Genomic DNA, 22,520 nt, shown 5'->3' with positions numbered 1-22,520 from the left:
AGAGGGGGGGCAGAGAGAAAGAGGGGGGGCAGAGAGAAAGAGAGGGGGCAGAGAAAGAGAGGGGGCAGAGAGAGAGAGGGGGGCAAAGAGAGAGGGGGCAAAGAGAGAGGGGGCAAAGAGAGAGGGGGCAGAGAGAGAGGGGGGCAGAGAGGGAGGGGGACAGAGAGAGAGAGAGGGGGGACTGAGAGAGAGAGAGAGAAAGAAACACAGGCGAGAGAGAGTGGGGCAGAGAGAGAGAGGGGGACAGAGAGAGAGTGAGAGAGGGGGACAGAGAGAGAGAGGCGGCAGAGAGAGAGAGGGGGGTAGAGAGAGAGGGGGCAAAGAGAGAGAGGGGGCAGCAGAGAGAGAGGGGGCAGCAGAGAGAGAGGGGGTAGAGAGAGAGAGGGGGGGGGGTAGAGAGAGAGGGGGGGTAGAGAGAGAGGGGGGGTAGAGAGAGAGGGGGGGGTAGAGAGAGAGAGAGGGGGGTAGAGAGAGAGAGGGGGGTAGAGAGAGAGAGGGGGCAAAGAGAGAGAGGGGGGCAGAGAAAGGGGGGCAGAGAAAGAGAGGGGCAGAGAGAAAGAGAGGGGCAGAGAGAAAGAGAGGGGCAGAGAGAAAGAGAGGGTGGCAGAGAGAGAGAGAGAGAGGGGGGCAGAGAAAGGGGGGCAGAGAAAGAGAGGGGCAGAGAGAAAGAGAGGGGCAGAGAGAAAGAGAGGGTGGCAGAGAGAGAGAGAGGGGGGACTGAGAGTGTGAGGGGGGTAGAGAGAGAGAGGGGGCAAAGAGAGAGGGGGGCAGAGAAAGGGGGGGGCAGAGAAAGGGGGGCAGAGAAAGAGAGGGGCAGAGAGAAAGAGGGCAGAGAGAAAGAGAGGGGCAGAGAGAAAGAGAGGGTGGCAGAGAGAGAGAGAGAGAGAGGGGGGGCAGAGAGAGAGGGGGGACAGAGAGAGTGAGGGGGGGCAGAGAGAGAGAGAGAGAAAGAAACACAGGTGAGAGAGAGGGGGACAGAGTGAGAGAAGGGGACAGAGAGAGAGAGAGAGAGAGAGAGAGACAGACAGAGAGAGAGGGGGCAGAGAGAGAGAGGCAGAGCAACAGAGGAAGACACACAATGAACATTCTCTAGAGAAGCCACTGCCATCACTTCACGCACACTGATCCTGTTATAATCATTTAATGCTTGATAGGAACAAGCAAATAATAGAAAATTTCGAACAGGATAAGAACAATTGGTTCTTTCAGCCTGTTCCATACAGTTGTGACGCAGAATACAGATACTCCCAACCCCTTACCCAGAAGTCAAGCAATTTCCTGGGAGAGGCAAAAAAGAGATTGAAAACCCTAGCCAATCAGGAATAAAGAAAATCTGGAAAATTCTTCTCCAATCCCTTTCGATGATCAAAGCTACTCCAGGAGACCACATTCCACATGTGATTATGCCAAAATCAATAGAGACACTATTGATAATCTATCAATTTAAATGTTTTATGTATATATATTCCTCTTGCAATTTCTCTGACAATTTTATCAGCTTCGCATCTCTCCATTAGGTGTTGACTCCTCATTGGTGTACAGTTCCATGGGCACTGGCGACCTTGCATTACCCCAACCTATTTATGTGTATGCCTTGATAGTGAGTGCCAGCAGGCTGATCGACATGAGAGGCACCACTGTCTTCACCTGACAGACACAAATGTGCATTTCCACTGGGAGTTAGAGTCATAGAATCATAGAGAGATACAGCACTGAAACAGGCCCTTCAGCCCACCGAGTCTGTGCCGACCAACAACCACCCATTTATACCAATCCTACATTAATCCCATATTCCCCACCACATCCCCACCATTCTCCTACCACCTACCTACATTAGGGGCAATTTACAATGGCCAATTTACCTATCAACCTGCAAGTCTTTGGCTGTGAGAGGAAACCGGAGCACCCGGCGGTGTGCCCACGTGGTCACAGGGAGAACTTGCAAACTCTGCACAGACAGTACCCAGAACCGAACCCGGGTCACTGGAGCTGTGAGGCTGCGGTGCTAACCACTGCGCCGCCCTATTGGATAGCAGTCAGCAGCAGGAACCCTGGCTGACTTCACCCTCCTATGACCCAGAGGCACTGGTGCCAATTGTAGAGCTCCTTGCAGCTGCTTTCCCTAGGATCAATGGACCCAGTGCAGACCAGGGGTCAAACCTGGAACCTTCCTGGTCTATGTCCCGGCAACTTACTAGATAGACTCACCAAGCAATAGGAAGAAACATGGCTGCTTCTAAGGTGGTGTTGTCAGAGGGCACAGAGCAGTTCTGCCCCCCTTGGCTTGGGAGATCCTATACAGCTAGAAGTCTTCAGGAAGAAAAGACACACAAAAAAGAGCCTTGCTGAAACTTGGCACAATTCATCAAGCAAAGAAATCTTGGTCAGTGGATACTAAACCTAACACGGGGGCTGTTTTAACATTTGGCGATACTGTCCACAATGGACAATATTGGATTTGTCGCCTGTTATACACCAGTGCCCAATTTTCCTTACCATTGACGTCAATGAACACAGTGTGATGGGGTGGATCCAATATTGGGCATCTTACATGATCGGCAACAGTTAAATTGACCCCCACACTCCCTAAAGGGGCAAAAGTTCCAGCGTCCCTCCCAATCCCATCGTCCCTGAAATTGAATGAGCAGAACACACTCCCGATGGAACACATGAATTTACCATTACTGGGAGGCAGACTGACAGAACTTTCATCCATCTTGATGGATCTCTTCTCTGTAATTTCCACCTTGGAGGGTGACCGTGTAGGAGAATCTGTGGGGAACAGACAGAATTGGTCATAGCTCTGTATTCAAGTATTAGGTGACCGCCATGTGCACAGTGAATGTTGGTGACACCCATTTGGAAACATAGTTAAACCACTTTACGCAGAATCACATAGAAGATGCAGCACAGGAACAGGCCATTCAGCTTAATTGGTCTAAGCTGGTGTTTATGCTCCACAGAGCCTCCTTCCACTCCCCCATTTCATCTCACCCTATCAGCAAAACCTTCTTTCCCTTTCTCCCTCATGTACGTAACTAGCTTCCCCTTAAATCCATCTATGCTATATGCCTCAACTATTCCTTGTAGTCGCAAGCTCCATATTCTAACCACTCTTTGGGCAAAAAAAGTTCCTCTTGAAATCCCTATTGGATTTATTAGTGACTATCTTAAACTTATAGCCCCTAGTTCTGGTCGCCCCAACAGGTAGAATCAGGCAGAATTTTGTGCTGCCCATGGAGGCGGGCACAGAGGCAGGGGGACAAGCAAAATGGCAGGGGGGACTGTTCCTGATGATGCCCAGGCCCCCTGCCATTTTGCCTGGGGCGTCAAAGGCCGAGGAGGGCCTTTCCGCCCCAGGCCAATTGAGATCGTTAACGGGCCAATTAACGGACACTAAGGGCCTCTTCCCGCCTCCACCTCAATTTTGTAGAAGGCGGAGGGGCCTGCAGCCATGGGGAGATACCGCCAGGTAAAACCAGGCCGCCTCCTGGCAAGGTTGGGGGAGGGTTGTCCTTTCTTTGGGGGCAATCCAGGGCCCCCAGAGGACTCCCCCCCCCCCCCAGAGGCGATCGCAAGCAGTAGCCACTGTTCCAACTGGCCAGCAGCTCTTGGAGTTGAGAGCATGTCCCTTAAAGGGACGGCCTCCCCATGGTGGGCAGTTAATTGGCTGCCCACCATTAAATAGCAAGGAGGCTCTGACAGAAGACTGAGGTGTGCTCTCCACAGCTTTCTGGCCCGCCAGTGCCAGAATAAAATCTGGCCTATCTTCTCTACACTTACCCTATCTCACACTTTCATAATCTTAAAGGTCTCTATCAGGTCACCCCACAGCCTCCCCTTCCCTTGAAAAATGTGCCCTTGTTGTAAATGTATTTTGCACCTGCTGCAGTGCCTCTATATTCTTTTTATAATATGGGCAACAGCACTGTGTATCAAGGACAAAACTGAACATTTCTTCCCATCAAGTATTCAACAGTATTAACAAACTGCTGAGTGCACAGAAGCACTGAGTTGGAGCAGCAGACCATTGGGTAGATACCTGCCTAAAAACAGCAGAGAAATGTCAGCAGATATTGGAGGTGCAGGGCAAGATTGGGAACCATAGAAAGACTCTATCCAACACACCAAGGATGTTAGTGTGCACGTCATCATTAATTCTAGGAGTACGGAATGAAAGAGTCAACCCACATCCATACCAGACACAGATACAGACGCTCAGTTCTCTGGTGTTATGCCCAAATGACCTCTCGAGTGAGCCTTTACTGCGAGTGTTAGCAAGCTACTTGCCTTGGTTGGTTGGGGAGTGGGGGGGGGGGGGGGTCCTCATATTCACTCCTGATTTTGTCCTCTCCCAACAGCTACAGAAGATTAAAATTGCAATCACGTACAGGAACCCCGAGGTAATGTTCCCCCACCACCACCCCCCAATCCCGCTCAGTCTGGAGACACTGAGGCAAATGGTACAGTCTCTTGCTCTGACCCAGCGATCAGATCTTGGAATACTGAAGTTTTAAGGAAATTTAAGGAAATTGGGCCTGTAAAAACAGAGAGCTTGAAGCATTGACCTTTTTAAAATGATGAAAAGATTGACAAAGTTGTTCAATATGCTACCTCTCTCTCTCCTCTTTCAAGATGTTCCTGAAAACCTACCTCTGATCAAGCTTTGGCTCACCTGTTCTAGTGTCTGCTTCCTTGGCTCTGTGTAAATTTTTGTTCCTGTGAAGCGTTAACTATGTCAAAAGCACCATATAAATGCAAGTTGTTGTTGTCAAAGGGCTCAAATATCAGGAAAGTAAGACTTGCATTTCTATAGCGCCTTTCACGGCCACTGGACGTCTCAAAAGTGCTTTACAGTTAATGAAGTACTTTTGAAGTGTAGGAAATAGGAGGGTAAAAAAAAAATCAAAATGTTTGAGTAAAAAGAAGTCAGTGGAACTTTTCACCCAAAGTGCAATCGACTTGTTCAATAAGTTATCAATGAACACTACTGACAGAGGTGTGCTTCTGGAGAAGAGATCGAGGGAAGTGGTGAGAAGGCGGGTATTGAGGTTGTTTGAACAAAAATGGACAAATGCATTGGCTTTGATGGCCTTTGGCTGCTCCTAAAATCTCTAATGTTCTTATCTAATCTACCTTACAGAAGAATTTTGTCATGCATATTTTATGTGGAAGCAGAACACTACCTGAATCTGCAAAGACAACAGATGCATCCATGCAGTGTGTTAGCAAGGCATTCAAAGGACAAAACTATTCATTAACAAGCTGGATTCATGCCAGTGCTCATGCAGGTCTCTCCCTCTGAGCCTCACATATATGGTCTCTAATTCCATGTGACTGCAACTATGTATTTGCATGGCCTTGTGAACAATGCTTCAATCCCACCCCTTTGTCACTGATTTGCAATTGGCCAAAGAAAAACATCAGTCACCATGGAAACATAGGCACATTCACTGCACCAGAATAGAACAATTAGGTAAATCTGTCAATCATTTTCCCTCATGTTTGGAAATTATAGTCAAGCTGCATGAATCCAAACCAGACTGAGCATTTCAAAAACAAAAAAGATGGGCATTCATGCGATTGGACCACTTCACGCACAGCGCAGCCTTCTTTAGAATCCAGAGTTTGAAAAGCAGACTTTTATCAAATTGCTTTTCAGGTATGGCTGGAGTGCCATTCCCAGAACTGAGCCATTCAATTCATAACTGTAAGAGATGGTATCATATCATCGAGATGAGCACAAATAGGAACAGGAGTCTTACCCAACTTTCCGTCCATCTTGGGCCGAGATTGGATGGTTGTCACAGTTGTCACAATAGTTCCATCAGGCATTATGGTTCGATCCATTTCAATCTTTTTTGTAGGGGTGACAGTTGTTCGCAGGGGGACCAGTGACTGGGCTGTTTTGGAATCTGTAGCCTCTATATAACTCAACTGTAAAAATAAAATCCATTAGTTTTATTACTACATGGTTCTATCTCCAATTTTCCTCCTTTACTCCCCTCCCTTCCAGAAGGCAGTATCTCATGTTTCCATGGCCACCATCGAACTTCTGCTATCTTGCTCATGAGGCATTTAAAAAAAAATTTACAGGATGTGGGTGTTGCATTTATTGTCCATTCCAAACTCCTAATAAGAGTCAACCACATTGCTGCGGGTCTGGAATCACATATCGAGAGACCAGGCAAGGACAGCAGATTTTCTTCTTGAAAGGGCATTAGTGAACCAAATGGGTTTTTACAACAATCGGTAGTTTCCTGGTCACCATTACTGATACCAGCTCTTCATTCCAGATTTATTTAATTGAATTTAAATTCCCCAGCTGCCACGGTTGGATTTGAACTCCTGTCTCCAGATCATTAGTCCGGGCCTCTGGATTATCAGTCTTCTAAAATAAACACTATGCTACCATTGTATCCATTGTATCGTATGCTATTCTTTGTATGCGAGCCTAGACAGTGAGTGTTGGCATGCAATTCAACTGTAGGCACCATCACAGCTGGGCTCTGCATAGCCCAGGGATTGAAGCTGGAGCCTGGGTGGTTTGTGGTGTGGCTTAGCTACTTACTAGTTAAAGTCAGTAAGCCTTTTATTCAGTCATTGTATTCAGTTTGAACTTACTTACACATTCCTTGTCACTGTTGAGAGACGGATACACCTGTTCAATAAAAGATGTTTGTGGTCTGGAACAGTTTATGCATTGCATTAGCTATTTGCAAATTCACACCAAAAATGAAATGAGAGGGAAGATTTGGATTTTTCAGTTGAGTGTGCTGCTGGACCCTCCAGAGAAAAAGAAGGGAGATCAGAGGCCGAGGCCACAAAGGAGATTAAAAGCGACCAGAAATGGGGAAAATAAAAATAAATGAAAATGTTATAGGCCGGACAGTTTGGTTACCTCCAGTGAAACTGATCCAGTGGGAGAGTCTGGCATCCCTGAAGCGGCTGTTAATGTAAAGTTCTGGCATCCTGAAGGTGATCTCCGAGATAAATCCAGTGGGATCACACTCTGCCCTAATAATATGTCTGCAAAACAAGGAACACGCAATGTGACTCCTATTTATTTTGTATTACTGTCACCCACCCATCACTGGAAACCGTGCAAAAGCTGGCCCAGGTTCTTCACATGCTCCGACAGGATAACAGCTGACTCCAGCTCTGCCTCTTCCTCTCTTGCTGATGAACCAATCAAGATCACCACATTAACAAAATGCAAATTCATGGGCATAAGTTCATCCCTCATCACTGCATGGCACAGTGATGGCACTGTGCCATCCAGCTCTTTGTCACTTTTTAGTGACACTGGCATTCCTGTGATTTTATCACCCATCCACAAAACCAGAGAGGAGGCAAGAGCCTCTCATTAAGAATTCACTGACTAGTTCTGGCCAACCAGTGAGAAATGGTATTAAAGGCTCAACACTGAAGATTAGACACACTATGTGCACAAGGGAAATTCAGTAATGCTCGCATTTCATTAATGAACCAGCTGGAAATTCAGTTTGACGCGTCTGGATTGCTGCACACGTCAAATTAGGTGGAAATGGGATCGTGCAAAACATACCTGAATGGCCTAGGAAATTTGGAATTGGGAAGCAAGCCTCTGAATTACAAGTATAACTCAATATCATGGAAGAAACATGAGAGAGTAGCGGTGAGTATAAATGAGAGCATAATTATGAACCAATCTTGTCAAACAAATTTGTCCATTTCAGAGCCTCATAATCCACTTGATCATAAAATTCTCGCCTCTGAGCCCAATCCAGAGACTTCAGCACAAAATCTAGGCTGACATTCCAGTTCAGAGCTGAGGGAGTGCTGCACTGTTGGAGGTCCCTTCTTTCGGAAGAGATGTTAAACTGCAGCCATCTCTGCTCACTCAGGCAGGCATTAAAAATCTCACGGCACTATCTGAAGAGTGATAGGGGAGTTCTCTCCAGTGTCCTGGCCAATATTTATTCCTTAACCCACATCATTAAAAATAGAGTATCTGCTTGTCATCACATTGCCATTTGTGGGAGTTTTCTGTGTGCTATTTGGTTGCCATGTTTCCTACATTACAACGGTACTTCAATGACACTAAAGCACTTTGGGATAGTGCAATCCTGAGGCAGTAAAAGGTGCTATATAAATGCAAGCTTCTTTCTTTCTTTCCTAATTAGTTTAATGAACGTAGGGTTTCTGGCTGTTTTGAAGCATGTTGTTAAAAAGGATTTTCTTGCTCCAAGCTGACACTTACTCTCACTTTGCTCTGACGTTTCCATGATTTTCACTTTCATCTCCTTGCTTCTTGCTCCCAGGTCACTAACAAAGAACAGAAAATACATCAGTGGAAACTCACATTACTCTAGAGTTTAAAAGTGAGGAAACTAAATAACAGAACAACCAATGCAAGGCAATGCGAAAAGAGCAATCGGAGTGCGACTAATTGATAGCTCTTTCAAAGAACCAGCACAGGCATGGTTTCCTCCTATACTGTTTGATTCAATGATTTAAGGAAATGGGTAGTTTTCAGCTGACACCATCCTTTTGTAGGTTTAGTGGAAATATTAGTTGCACAGGATGTGGGAGAGAGTGTTCACCACCCGGACTGAGAATATTCCAGGTGACTCCAAGATTTAGCACTTCCAGCAGGAAGTAATTCTCATAGGCTTGCCTGTTATGGTGTTCTGGAATCACGGAATCTCTCTTTTAAGTAAGTGTATTGTCACTGACTTATTGTAGCCTATTTGTGCAATAGGTAAAATTGCAGTGAAGCCAATACATTTCATCGCACTTGTTCCTCATGTCAGATTGTTTCATTGTGACAGGCTTCTAAACCACCATTACTTCACACTGCTGATTATCAGCTCGAAATATCCTTTCCAGACACAACCCAGTTTTGGACAGGCACTGTCTATAAATCCTGGTGGAACTGCCATTCCTGCACACTTCCTGTTGAGCAACTTAACCATGCTGCGGTTTACTCGTGTTCAACCGATGAGTCTGTTAGAGATGTCAACAGTGACAACCTTAAAATGTTAATATTTATCCCTGCAAAAATTGGAGGCCCAGGAGGAGTAGCCAGTGGGGTCCATGTGAAACAGCGCAGAAGAACTGACCTCGAACGCCGCCAGTCCTGAGATATGTGTTCTTTCCCCAGGAGCCTACAGAGTCAAGCTGAAAAGCTGTTACAACTCCCTGAACTTAAATTGGTCGTCAGAAGTTAGAATTGTGTTACGGTGTTGGGAAAGTACCAAAATACAGTTCTGAATAACAACTAGCCCTGGTCAAGAACGTCAGGCTGACTACAGTTTGGTTGCTCAACCAGTGCCAATACCACGTGCCAGCAAGAGTGAGGGCATGGCCCCACTTGCAATATTCTGTGCCGCGGATTCCCAAACTGGGCTGAGGTGCCAAGCAGAACTCCACTGCCAGAAGGGAGGAAAGCCCAGAGGCTGAATTACCTCAGGGTTGGCTCATGCTCTCCCCAGCAGGCAGTTACGGAGTGACACTGGCAGAGGCTCATTAGCACACTGTTTCCCCATGCCAGAACATTTAGATGCAATGTGGATTTGTTTATGGTTTGATAAACTTTAACCTTGACTCCATGCTCCCTTCGTGTGACCTTTGTCCCACGGGTTTGACTCGGAAATCAACAGAACCTCAAATCACCCTATAGATCTGCAAGCCTCAGAAATGTACACCTCAGTCTCAATGAGCAACTTCCTGCTGACGGCCTCAGTCATCACCACAACTTTTATTTTTAATTCTTTCATGACAAGGCCAGCATTTGTTGCCCATCCCTAATTGCCCTTGACATCTGAGTGACTTGCTATGCCATTTCAGAGGATAATTGCAGTGGATCTGGAGTCACATGTAGGCTAGACCAGGTAAGATTTCCTTCCCTAAAGGGCATTAGTGAACCAGATGGGTTTTTACAACAATCAACAATGGTTTCAAGGAACCATTACAGAATCACAGAATTGTTACAGCACAGAAGGAGGCCATTCGGCCCATCGTGTCCATACTGGCTCTCCGAAAGAGCAATTCCCTCAGTTCCATTCCCCTGCCTTCTCCCCATAACCCTGCACATTCTTCCTTTTCATATAACTGTCTAATTCCCTTTTGAATGCTTCAATTGAACCTGCTTCCCCCATGTTCTCAGGCAGTGCACTGCAGATCTGAACCAATTAGACTAGCTTTTATTTCCAGATTTATTAATTGAATTCAAATTTCACCATCTGTGGTGGGATTTGAACCCATGTTCCCATAAGCATTGGCCAGGGCCTCTAGATTACCAGTCCAGTGACATTACCACTACGCCACTGCCACTTCCCTGCGGAAACCAGGTGACACTGTAAAATAGCAAAGCAGCTATGAATGCTCCGTCCCCTCTGTGTAATTTTCCAGGGTGAGGGGGATTTTCTCTGCCTCCTAGCTCTGTAGAGTCGTAAGCCCATTTATAGGGAACATGTTTGCGATTCTGCTATATCTAACACAGCAAGGAAATCATGTTCAAACTTTGGAATCTAGAGAATCAGGAATAGCTTTCTTTAGCATCAAATCCTGTCTAATGATTTCTATTCAGGGACACTTCTGATGATGGGTCACTGACCTGAAACGTTAACTCTGCTTCTCTCTCCACAGATGCTGCCAGACCTGCTGAGTATTTCCAGCATTTTTTGTTTTTATTTCACATTTCCAGCATCTGCAGTATTTTGCTTTTATTTTATTACACTTCTTTCAGAGTTGTTTGCAAGTGCTGCAATACCATCTTCTGGCCAGAAAGGTCACAAACAGCATTATTTCTTACACTGTTACACCTCTAATTTTTTCCAGTTCTGATGAAGGTCACATACCTAAAATGTTAACTGATTCTCTCTCCACAGACATGCTCTGAGCTACTGAGTATTTTGACATTTTCAGTTTACGTCTTAGACTGTTCAGCTTTGAACAAAGAACAAAGAACAGTACAGCACAGGAACAGGCCATTCGGCCCTCCAAACCTGCGTCAATCTTGATGCCTGCCAAAACTAACACCTTCTGCACTTCCGGGGCCCATATCCCTCTATTCCCTTCCTATTCATATATTTGTCAAGATGTCTCTTAAACGTCGCTATCGTATCTGCTTCCACCACCTCCCCTGGCAGCAAGTTCCAGGCACTCACCACCCTCTGTGTAAAAAACTTGTCTCGCACATCCTCTCTAAACTTTGCCCCTCGCACCTTAAACCTATGTCCCCTAGTAACTGACTCTTCCACCCTGGGAAAAAGCTTCTGACCATCCACTCTGTCCATGCCACTCATAACTTTGTAAACCTCTATCATGTCGCCCCTCCACCTCCATCGTTCCAGTGAAAACAATCCGGGTTTTTCCAACCTCTCCTCATAGCTAATGCCCTCCAGACCAGGCAACATCCTGGTAAACCTCTTCTATACCCTCTCCAAAGCCTCCACGTCCTTCTGGTAGTGTGGCGACCAGAATTGCACGCAATATTCTAAGTGTGGCCTAACTAAGGTTCTGTACAGCTGCAACATGACTTGCCAATTTTTATACTCTATGCCCCGACCGATGAAGGCAAGCATGCTGTATGCCTTCTTGACTACCTTATCCACCTGCGTTGCCACTTTCAGTGACCTGTGGACCTGTACGCCCAGATCTCTCTGCCTGTCAATACTCCTAAGGGTTCTGCCATTTACTGTATACCTCCCACCTGCATTAGACCTTCCAAAATGCATTACCTCACATTTGTCCGGATTAAACTCCATCTGCCATTTCTCCGCCCAAGTCTCCAACCGATCTATATCCTGCTGTATCCTCTGACAATCCTCATCATTATCCGCAACTCCGCCAACCTTTGTGTCGTCCACAAACTTACTAATCAGACCAGCTACATTTTCCTCCAAATCATTTATATATACTACAAACAGCAAAGGTCCCAGCACTGATCCCTGCAGAACACCACTAGTCACATCCCTCCATTCAGAAAAACACCTATCCACTGTTACCCTCTGTCTTCTGTGACTGAGCCAGTTCTGTATCCATCTTGCCAGCTCACCTCTGATCCCGTGTGACTTCACCTTTTGCACCAGTCTGCCATGCGGGACCTTGTCAAAGGCTTTACTAAAATCCATATAGACAACATCCACTGCCCTTCCCTCATCAATCATCTTCGTCACTTCCTCAAAAAACTCAATCAAATTAGTAAGAAACGACCTCCCCTTCACAAAACCATGCTGTCTCTCGCTAATAAGTTCGTTTGTTTCCAAATGGGAGTAAATCCTGTCCCGAAGAATCCTCTCTAATAGTTTCCCTACCACTGACGTAAGGCTCACCGGCCTATAATTTCCTGGATTATCCTTACCACCCTTCTTAAACAAAGGAACAACATTGGCTATTCTCCCGTCCTCTGGGACCTCACCTGTTGCCAATGAGGATGCAACAGGTGCAGTGCAGTCTTTCATGCGTGCGCACATGTTGGTGAGTGGATTCCTATCTGCCACATCAGATTCTCCAACCCCCAAGAGAAAGCACAATTTTATATTTCAAGCGCGCAACTGAGAGATCATTTTAAACACAGAAAATTGTATGGGAGTCATTCACTGGGTTCTTTGGGTTTTCTCTCTGTTTAACATTTACTTTATTGTGAATCTTTCAGAGCTGCCTGGAGCTTGTACGCACACTCTCACTCGCTCTATCTCCTGCTGTCGCCCTCTCTCTCTTGCTCTTCCTGTCTTTCTCTCTCACTCGCTCTTTGTCACACTTCCTCCTGGGTGCGTTATCAAATAAAATTTGACACCAAGCCACATAAGGAGATATTAGGACAGGTGACAAAAAGCTTATTCAAAGAGGTAGGTTTGAAGGAGTGCAGAGAGGAAGGGACAAGGCAACAGGGATTTGAAAACAAGAATGAGTTTCCGAGTTTGCGTTTTGAAGTTCTTTTAAGAAAGAGCACTGTGCTTACCTCATCCTTATGTTGATCAAAGTAATGGATTTTTAAAGCAAAAATTGCCTGCATTGGTACCTGGGAGTTTAGGTATATCATGGCAGGAAGGTAGAGTCAGGTTCGAAGATCAGCCATGATTGTACTGAATGGCAGAGCAGGCTTGAAGGGCCAAATGGCCTACTCCTGGAACAAAGTGGATAGTTCTTCGAGCTCCAGCACAGGTGCAACGAGCTGAATGGCCCTTTTCCCTGTTGTTGAACTCTACGATTCTATAGATATGCATATAAAAATCTTTTGTCCGCGTACATCTTCTGTCAATTTGTTCCATTATAAACTCCCCCTCCATGCACCACACCACAGGAGAATGACTAGCACGCGATATATAAATACTAAGTACAAATGAGGGTTTTTGATAGAGTCATTAAGGAGAAACTATTTCCACTTGCAGGAAGGTCGGTAATCAGTGGACACAAATTTAAGGTAATTGGCAAAAGAACCAGAAGGGAGATGAGGAGTTTTACTTTAAACGCAGTGAGTTGTTATGATCTGCAATCCACTACCTGAAAGCACGGTGGAAATAGATTCAATTGTAACTTTCAAAATGGCATCGGATAAATACCTAAAAAGGAAACATTTTCATACCTATAGAGAGAGAACATAAGACTGTGACTAACTGGATGGCTCTTTCAAAGGGCTGCCACAGGCACAATAGGCCAAATGGCCTCCTTCTATGCTGTAAGAGTCTACAATTCCAAATTCTCAATCCCAGAGCCAATGCAAAGAAAAATCAAGCATTTTCATTTTAAACCAATCTCCTCCTTCTTCAGGTTCCCCAGCCTAACACTATGTCCAGTCAGCCTGCCCACACTAATCAGTGACTGATTCAAAGAGAAAAAGAAGCATTCCTGGTGGACTTTCAGGCTTTCTATTGGGCTTTAAAGGCAGCGCTCTCCCTTTGAGGCAGGACTTCTGCTTGGTCATCTCTGCCAGTTCATGGTCTGGGTGAGGTTGAGACCTTCGCTCGATGAGAGATCGCCACAGGGAGGTTGCATTGTACTTGCTTGATGGCACAGCAGGTCGTCAGTGGGACTTACCAGGCCAGGCTTGGAGTCACTGCTAAATCTAAACTGACAATTTGTCCTCGCAGTGTGCTCTGCTTATAGCACGCATGATTTATCTAGAAAAAACAGCTAAAATGAACAAAAAGAGCTTTCCTAAGCTAAGTGCATCAAATGCCATGCCTCTGTTGCTGGTCACCTATGAGAGAAATATTGGTCTGTTCAGACACTTTTTCGCTGGAACCAGCAGCAGTTGCAGGACACGTTAAATTATTTGACAATGTCTGGAATCATTTTGCTTTCTGTGGCACTAAAAAGTGCTTCTCATTGCTTCTTCGAGTGTCTGAGACTCTTGATTAAATTCTGCAAATCGGTCATTTGTAGTTTGCCTGCTCATGACCACAGATGAAAAAAAAATTAAGCATCTCCATGAAGGCATTTTAAAAGCCTTTTTAGAGGTTCAGGAAAGGTGTAGGAAATTCACAGCCCCTTAATAATTAGTACAGCATTTCAACAACCTTAGTTAAGAAGGCCACTATAAGTCAGTCTGTTAGAAGCCTCTCTCTAAAATTACCCATTGCAGATTTTAGCCATCCTCTATTCCCTTTCCAGGTAAATGCAGTGACAGATGTTGGGAGACGAAATGCCTGCAGCTGCTGATAAAATTGTTGCAGCGTTAAGAAATCCCAAAAAATAACCTTCAATTCCCATCAGGGCAAAGCCTATAAATAGTGCTTGTCGCGTTGTAGTGAGTTCTTTTACTTTTCACTGATGAGCAAACTAGCTGAGGTTTGGGATTTCAGTCTGGTTTGATAATACTCTGGCCTGCTTACTGCTGTAGTTGGGTCAACATTGAAAAAAGTCAAAATACTGGGACATGCATTTCTGCATAAATGGGGCTTCAGCAGGCTACAGCCAGCAGAACAGACACCACTCATCCTGTGTTACATAGAGTTCCGAGGAGCCCATGGTGCCAAGTCGCAAACCCGCCGTTAATAAGACATTAATTTCTGTGAGTAGTCAACAACTCCATTATTTTTGTATCCTGCAACTACCAGGATAGTCTTTTCTCATCCAGAAATTTCCATCTTCCTAAACCTGTAATTAAACTGATCATCACAAGTCATCATCACCATTCAAATGAAAGGACATTGACATGAAACATTAACTCTGTTTCTCTCTCCGCCTGACCTGCCGAGTACTTCCAGCATTTTCTGTTTTTATTTCAGATTTTCAGCATCTGCTGTATTTTGATTTTGTACCATAAGTCAGATTTATGTTGTTCTGAGCAACTATCAAAATATAATTCTAATCAAAGACAGCCCTGAACAGCCACATTGTCTCAAAAATGACTCTAATGAACAAACTTAAGAATCACATTTAAATGCATAATCATTAAGTACATAACATCGATAGTAACTTAAAAAGAAATACCTGCCAATTTAATAGAGTTGAAACAGTCACCTAACATTTGCTCTGCACTTTAGTACCTACACCTACAACTGCTGCCTGCTGAGAGTAGGCTATCTCTATGGTCCTCTCCCTGATTAGCTTCGATGACTGAATCATCCCTCCCCCAATCAAAGTACCTCTTTGTGAAAAACTGCATGGTGATCATTCTTCTTAAGTCATGTTGGGCGCCAGCAGTCACATCATCCGCCTCTGGGTATTTTGCATTATCTGTAAACCGAAGCAGCCAGTGACGACTGAGAGAACCTATCACAGCTGAGCCTGATCCTGCCCTCATTCCAATTTCTATACGTCTGCATGCACTTTCCAGAAGTGGGACAATTGGACAGTGACCTGGAGCAGGAGATCCCAGTTGCTTTGACCTTTCTAGACCATGGCACCACAGCCAATGGCCCGACACTCATCCTGGGTTCCTCAACTGTCTTCTCCCTACTATTAGCTTAGTTGAATGGATATTCCCCAACCGAACTAAAAGAAAGGACTGTAGCTTATGGTCTACATGGCTTGGACGCAGGTGATTTTAGGATTCTTAGATTATTAAGCCATGGCTCTGAGAAGAACTTTTCCTATATCCAAGTCGCTATGGAATTTCCTCATGGAAACTCAGAAAACTCTCTCAAATAACGCTATGTCCATCTTAATGTGGGGAGATTTTAGAAATTTCTCATTTTCCCCTTGATACCTCTTTGTCTTACAGTAAGAGATATATGGCACAACAGAATAAAGATCACTTACAAGATCAGCTCCTCATTCCACTTCAGTTCTGAGTCTGCACTTAGAGACTTGAGGATCACATATCCTGTTCTTTTCAGCTGCACTGGGTTATCAAGCTCCAACACACAGCACAGCCCTCCACCTCCTGCGGGGCATGCGATGAAAAAAATCATTAGGTTACACAACATAACATGTACAGCTGCAATCCACGTTTGCAGTGACAGACTTAGAAATCAGCAGTTACAGATGAAATGTCAGCTGTGGCTCAGTGGCTGCACTCTGAGTCAGAAGACTGTGGGTTCAAGCCAAACTCTAGAGAGCTGAGCACATGATCTAGGCTGACACATCAATGAGTACACCGGGAGTGCTGCATTGTTACAGCTGCTGTCTTTTGGATGAGTTGTTAAATTGAGACCCAATTTTATTCCTCAGATGGTTGTAAAGGATCCCATGGATTTTCTTTTTTGAAAATGAGCAGGCAGATCACCAGGTGGCCTATATTTATGTTTAAACAAACACCACCCAACAGATGAACTGACCATTCATCACATTGCTGCTTGTGGGATCTCGCTGTCCTTAAAATTGTTTACTATCTTTGCGTACAAAACAAGTGACTACACTTCAAAAGTAATTGATTGGGGGTGAAGCAATTTGGGACAGGCTGCGGCTGTGAAATGCACCTTATTCTTTATTTGTGTTTACTTCTTGAGATATGCTATCTGCTCGGTTTGCCGCCTTATTTTCTTCCTATACCACTCTTGAACCGAACGTCAGTGGTGCACAATAGGAACCAATGTACCCTCCAATTTTCTCTTCCATGTCAACCATAGCTCAGTTGGTAACACTCTGGCCTCTGACTCAGCAGGTTCTGGGTTCAAGTCCCACTCTAGGACTTGAGCACAGACATCAAAGGCTGACTCTCCAGTGCAGTACTGAGGAAGTACCAAACTGTTCAAAGTGCCGTCTTTAGATGAGATGTTAAACCGAGGCCCTGTCTGCCCTCTCTGGTGAATGTAAAAGATTCCATGGCACTATTTCGAAGAAGAGCAGGGGAGGTATCCCCCGGTCAATATTTATCCCTCAATTAATATCAAAAAAACAGATTATCTGGTCATAATCACTTTGCTATTTGTGGGAGCTTGCTGTGCGCAAATTGGCTATCATGTTTCCTACATTTCAACAGTGACTACACTTCAGAAGTCCTTGATTGGCTGTAAAGCGCTTTGAGATGTCTGGTGGTCATGACAGGCGCTATACAAATGCAAGTCTTTCTTTCTCGTCTCCTACAACTTCTCTTCCTCCTGGGACAGAGATGTTTGGCCTTCTATTTACTATTTCCTTACAGCAATATGGCAGAGACTGGGAACTGGGCAAAGTGGGGAATTGAACATTTGCCCACTGTTCCAACTCAAAAGTCTTCATTTTCTTCATAATATTTCTTCCTTTTGTGTCTTTTTATCTCACTAATTTTGATTCCTTGTGGGGATATGTTTCCATAGGTGCCAGATATTCTGTAGTACACTGCTTAAGTGATTATAGATGTGTCAGCTTTGACGCTGTCATTAGAGTATTCACTCACCGTAGCTGCGTTGATTGCACAAAGGTAGTGTACTCCGGCATGGAGTACATGCAGCATAGATTTACTAGAATATTAGCAGGAATGAACAGAGACTTTAGGGCTCTTTCAGTACAGCTGAGAAGGTGATGTTATAGAAGACTTCTGAATTATGACGAGTTACGATACGGTAAATAGCGATGGGTTGTTTCCACTGATCGGTAATGCACAAACGAAAAGCCACAAACTTAAGACAGTCACAAGAAGAATTGATTCCTTTATGAGGTTAGAATGTGGAATTTTTTGGCATAAAGCTGAAGCAGAGCCTATAAATTATTTTAATCAGATAATTGTTTGGAAATGTGGAATACTAAAGGACAGGGGGCTGGGCAGGGAATTAGACTAGGTGTGGAGAAAAGCACAGCACAGATTTGATGGGCTGAATGGTCTGGTCCTGTGATTGTAATATTCTACAACCAGAGTCAATTTCTACCCAGGAACTCTGGCTGATATCTTTCCTTTTGCTAACCAAGGGACACTATTTCTTTAAGAAGCACCTAATCATGGGACAAATTGCCACACGGAACCCCAAAACCTTACCCATTTCTTCTGCTCTTCTCACATTTGCCTTCAGCTCTCTGACCATGAGCCTACATCCAGCATTAAGCACTGCCTTTGACGGCGATGCCAATCCCTTCCCAAATTTCTCGGCTAGCACCTGGATAGGAGAAAAAAAAGGTTACTTGGGCAATTCCCCTTGAATTCAGTTGTACGGTTGGATTGTTTAACATTAATCTTTGTTCCCATATTCATAGCTCACAACCTACCTTCCTCATCAAACTTCAAGTAAGCAAAAATATGTTATGGATCTCAGGGCGGCACAGTGGCGCAGTGGTTAGCACCGCAGCCTCGCAGCTACAGGGACCCGAGTTCGATTCTGGGTACAACCTGTGCGGAGTTTGCATGTTCTCCCTGTGACCACGTGGGTTTCCGCCGGGTGCTCTGGTTTCCTCCCACAGCCAAAGACTTGCAGGTTGATAGGTAAATTGGCCATTATAAAATTGCCCCTAGTATAGGTAGGTGGTAGGGGATGGTGGGGATGTGACAGAGTAATGGGATTAATGTAGGGTTAGTATAAATGGGTGGTTGATGGTTGGCCCAGACTCGGTGGGCCGAAGGGCCTGTTTCAGTGCTGTATCAATAAATAAAAATCTCCATTAGCTACCAATGCAACCCTCCTATGTGTGCAACTCGTAGGAGATGGTCTTACTGGGATGAGCAACGTTAGTTTATATAATGGCGGCAGATTCTAATGCTCTATCTAAAATAGTGGAATGTTCTTTAATTCCTGTAGAATCATAACATGAACCTTGCTATAATTCATTCTTTTACTGGATCTCAAGACGATGGATTTCTTTGACACCTGTCGTCTACATTTCCTCTAGCAATCTTCAAGCTTCTAAAACCCAATCATGTCACCGAACACAACTTATTGCCTAGCTTATCGCCAGCTCTTTTCATCTTTGGACATATACTTGAAGAGGACCAAGTTTCTTCTTACTCAATCATGAGACCTGACCGTCATCGCAAGACCAGCATTTGTTGCCTATCCTAGATTTACAGGGTTATGGCGAAAAAGCTGGGGAGTGGGTCGAAACTGTACTGATCTTTCAAAGAGCTGACACAGGTGCAAGGGGCAGATGGCCTCTTTCTGTGCTGTAAGATTCTATTATCCTTGGCGGTGTCTTTCACTGTGGGCCTTAACTCAGTTTCTCAAAATAATACATTGATATTTTCCCTCTGATTACTGCAGCAGTTCCAAAGTAATGGAACAAATAAATATTTCAGCAGTATATCCCAGTTTTTAAACAAATTAGCTAAGGAAATAGACTAATAATATTCGGCATCTCCACCCATGCACGACCAGAATATATATACATACATACATATGGAGAAACTGTGGCTATAAAATCTTGAAATGCTATCTACGATTAAGAATATATAAAAGGGACACTCACCCTATCTTACTCAAGCTATTTAGATCCTCTTTCTTACCATATGTGACCATTTTTCTCTTTATCCTACAAAAAGGCCAAGAGGCAGGTTCAAGGGTTCTTTTGTTCATTTCTGTAAAGTCCGAAGTTGTTTCTCAAAATGGGATAAGATGGACATTGCATTGGAACAGGGGTGTCTACAGATTTTGTCTTACAGGAGAACTTACTGGATCACAAAACCCCATCTATTTGCATCTCAAGTTTACACACAAAGTTCCCATTAATGTACACACATTGCAAGCTGCTGATTCTAATGGAGTTTGTTGATCAGATGTGGGATTTATCCACCAATGAAGCAGCAATGCTGAGAGTAGATTTGCTCAATCTCCACGCAATTCAAACAGGAGAAAACCATAAAGTAAGAAATACAGGTGCAAATAAAATCGAAGCTGCCAGATCTTTGCAGGCCATAATTAGCTACCCTGGCACATCTACCCACACTTTAGTGCCACCATTGTAGTCAATGAATCTTATATAAGACGACAAGAAATAGGAGCTGCAGCAGGCCATTTGGCTCGTCGAGCCTCCTCCACCATTCAACAAGATCATGGCCAATCTTCTACCTCAACTCCACCCTCCAGTAACTGTCCCCATATCCCTTAATTCCCTTAGTACTAATCTATTGACCTCTGTCATGAATATATTCAATGGCTGAGCATCCATAGCTCTCTGGGATAGAGAATTCCAAAGAAATTTCTCCACTTCTCAGTCCTAAATGGCTGACCCCTTATTCTGAGACTGTGACCCCGTGTTCTAGAATCCACAGCCAAGGGAAACATTTTCTCAACACCTACCCTATCAAGCCCCTTAAGAATTTTTATATGTTTCAATTAGATCATTCTTCTAAACTCCAGGGAATACAGACCTAGTCTACTCAATCTCGCCTCATAGGACAATCCCCTCATCCCAGGAACCAGTCTAGTGAACCTTTGATGCACCTTATTCTTATTAGGAGCTACTAGGCGTGAAATTGGTGGGGATTCAAAATCAGTGGCCTCGCATCAGTTGCCCATTACATGCCTCACCCAATATTTAATATCATTGATTTCAATAGAACGCAATATCAGGTGTAATGGACAGAAAATGCAATTACACTTGTCTGGCTCCACCCATGTCTAATTTCACCCCCAGTAGCTCTAAAAAAAACCTCTCGTTAATAACTATGATGTCCCCACTTCTGGAGTTCTGGAGAGGGGTAAACATGCTATGCATGTACATTTTTGGGGGAGGTGGGATTGTGGGGAATGTGTGCTGTCAGAGGTGAAACAGGTATAAGCAACAAAGGTGTGACTTACCGTCGTGTTTGCTATGTGCGCCTTGAGGTTGACCAACATGGCTGGACTGGTGCTGACAATCGTATCCTCAATCAGTTCTTTGATGGTGGAAACATCTGCTTTCCCCTCATTCCCCTGTCCAGCCAAAAATATAAGAGGTGAACAAATTTGGGATTTCCCTTTCAGTGCAGTATTGGAGAATGGGTCCACTTTATAACTGGCAGAATACAATACACAAACACATACAGCACATCCTCCAAAGTAACCTACCTTTCATGCTCGATGCGTTGCTGTGCAACTACACTTTAGGTTTTGGAGCCCAACTCTTTGGGGGAGCTGCTGAGCAAAAGTCCAATCCCAATTCAGCAAGGAAAAGCCGGCAACAGTATGGACACCCCATAATAATATACAGACGTTACAAAGGCTTTTCAATTTGGACCACCCAGTACTTTGGTCTGCAGCTGGCTGCAAATTTTGTGAATGCCAGATATTTTCCCACCACTATAAATATCTATAGGTTACCACTTCGAGAATAAATTCATGCAGAACATCAAGACCAAGATGTCACTGCTTCAAGTATAAAGAAAACTGGGGCAGTTTGGTATATGAATGGCATTCTATAAACGAAAGAATGCTGTCGTTCTTAACGTGTGTTTTTGTTGCTATGGATCCAGACAACAGGCAAGTGTCCACCAACCACCATTACATGAATGGATTGCTAATGTGGTAATGGTCACATGCTAAAGGGGCACGTTGTCTCTCACTGTTGTTTCCGCTCCCTTTTCTTACTAAGGGAGGGCCCAAGTGCCCTTCGGAGAGGGAAAATTCAGAGGTTCTGCAAAGTCTTGCTAGTCTGTATCCATCTCCAATACAGCCAGTACAACTTGTGCTGTCATTTGTACTGAAGTCCATGAAACACATTCCTCACTCTGGCATCTCCTCATAAAAACACTGTCTACAACATGTCATCATTGGTATCTATGCCTCACTGTAACATTCCATTAGTCATTGCATATTTGAGACCAGAAACATAATTTTTAACACTGTAATCAAGACACAGAAACATTAATTGCTTATATTCTACCTGGATAAGGAATGGGGCAATTGGTGGAATCAACATCTAGTCTGACCCTATGATTCACCCAGCCAGAACTCATCCTCCAATCACTTGTCATTACTTGATTACAATTAAATAAAGTAAAATGCCTAAAATATGAACATAAACACATTGTTCATTCTCTTACCCCTCTTTGTAGTTTGGAGGTGACTGTGAGAGATAGAGCAGGAGGCTCCTTAAATGACCAAGTGACCAGCAGCCCCTCGATCTCTGCTTCTTCCAAACAAATCTCCATCTGCAGTAACAAAAAAAACCCAGTTAACAAAACAACAGCCAGAGGTCAGTCACATCAAACACACATCTCCTAGAAGCTGCACTGAGATTGGTAATGAAATTGTTTTGATTAA

At 44.4% G+C, this 22,520-nt stretch overlaps 1 protein-coding gene across 1 annotated transcript in view; it reads right to left on the bottom strand.

Moving 5' to 3' along the window:
- The window catches only part of c2cd2l (c2cd2 like), a 113,081-nt gene that overhangs the window by 8,759 nt on the left and 81,802 nt on the right, over positions 1–22,520 (bottom strand). Inside the window, exons 4-11 of the mRNA XM_068054029.1 lie at positions 22,301–22,408; positions 21,078–21,191; positions 18,329–18,446; positions 16,195–16,318; positions 8,243–8,307; positions 6,902–7,029; positions 5,766–5,937; positions 2,680–2,772 (exon numbers count right to left, since the gene is read on the bottom strand). Of these exons, the coding sequence (XP_067910130.1) occupies positions 2,680–2,772; positions 5,766–5,937; positions 6,902–7,029; positions 8,243–8,307; positions 16,195–16,318; positions 18,329–18,446; positions 21,078–21,191; positions 22,301–22,408 (922 nt within the window). The remainder of the gene's footprint in view (positions 1–2,679; positions 2,773–5,765; positions 5,938–6,901; positions 7,030–8,242; positions 8,308–16,194; positions 16,319–18,328; positions 18,447–21,077; positions 21,192–22,300; positions 22,409–22,520) is intronic.

Source organism: Heterodontus francisci, chromosome 22, assembly GCF_036365525.1.
Source record: "Heterodontus francisci isolate sHetFra1 chromosome 22, sHetFra1.hap1, whole genome shotgun sequence".
Classification (NCBI taxonomy): Eukaryota; Metazoa; Chordata; class Chondrichthyes; order Heterodontiformes; family Heterodontidae; genus Heterodontus; species Heterodontus francisci.
This window is presented reverse-complemented; position numbering and strand designations above follow the sequence as displayed.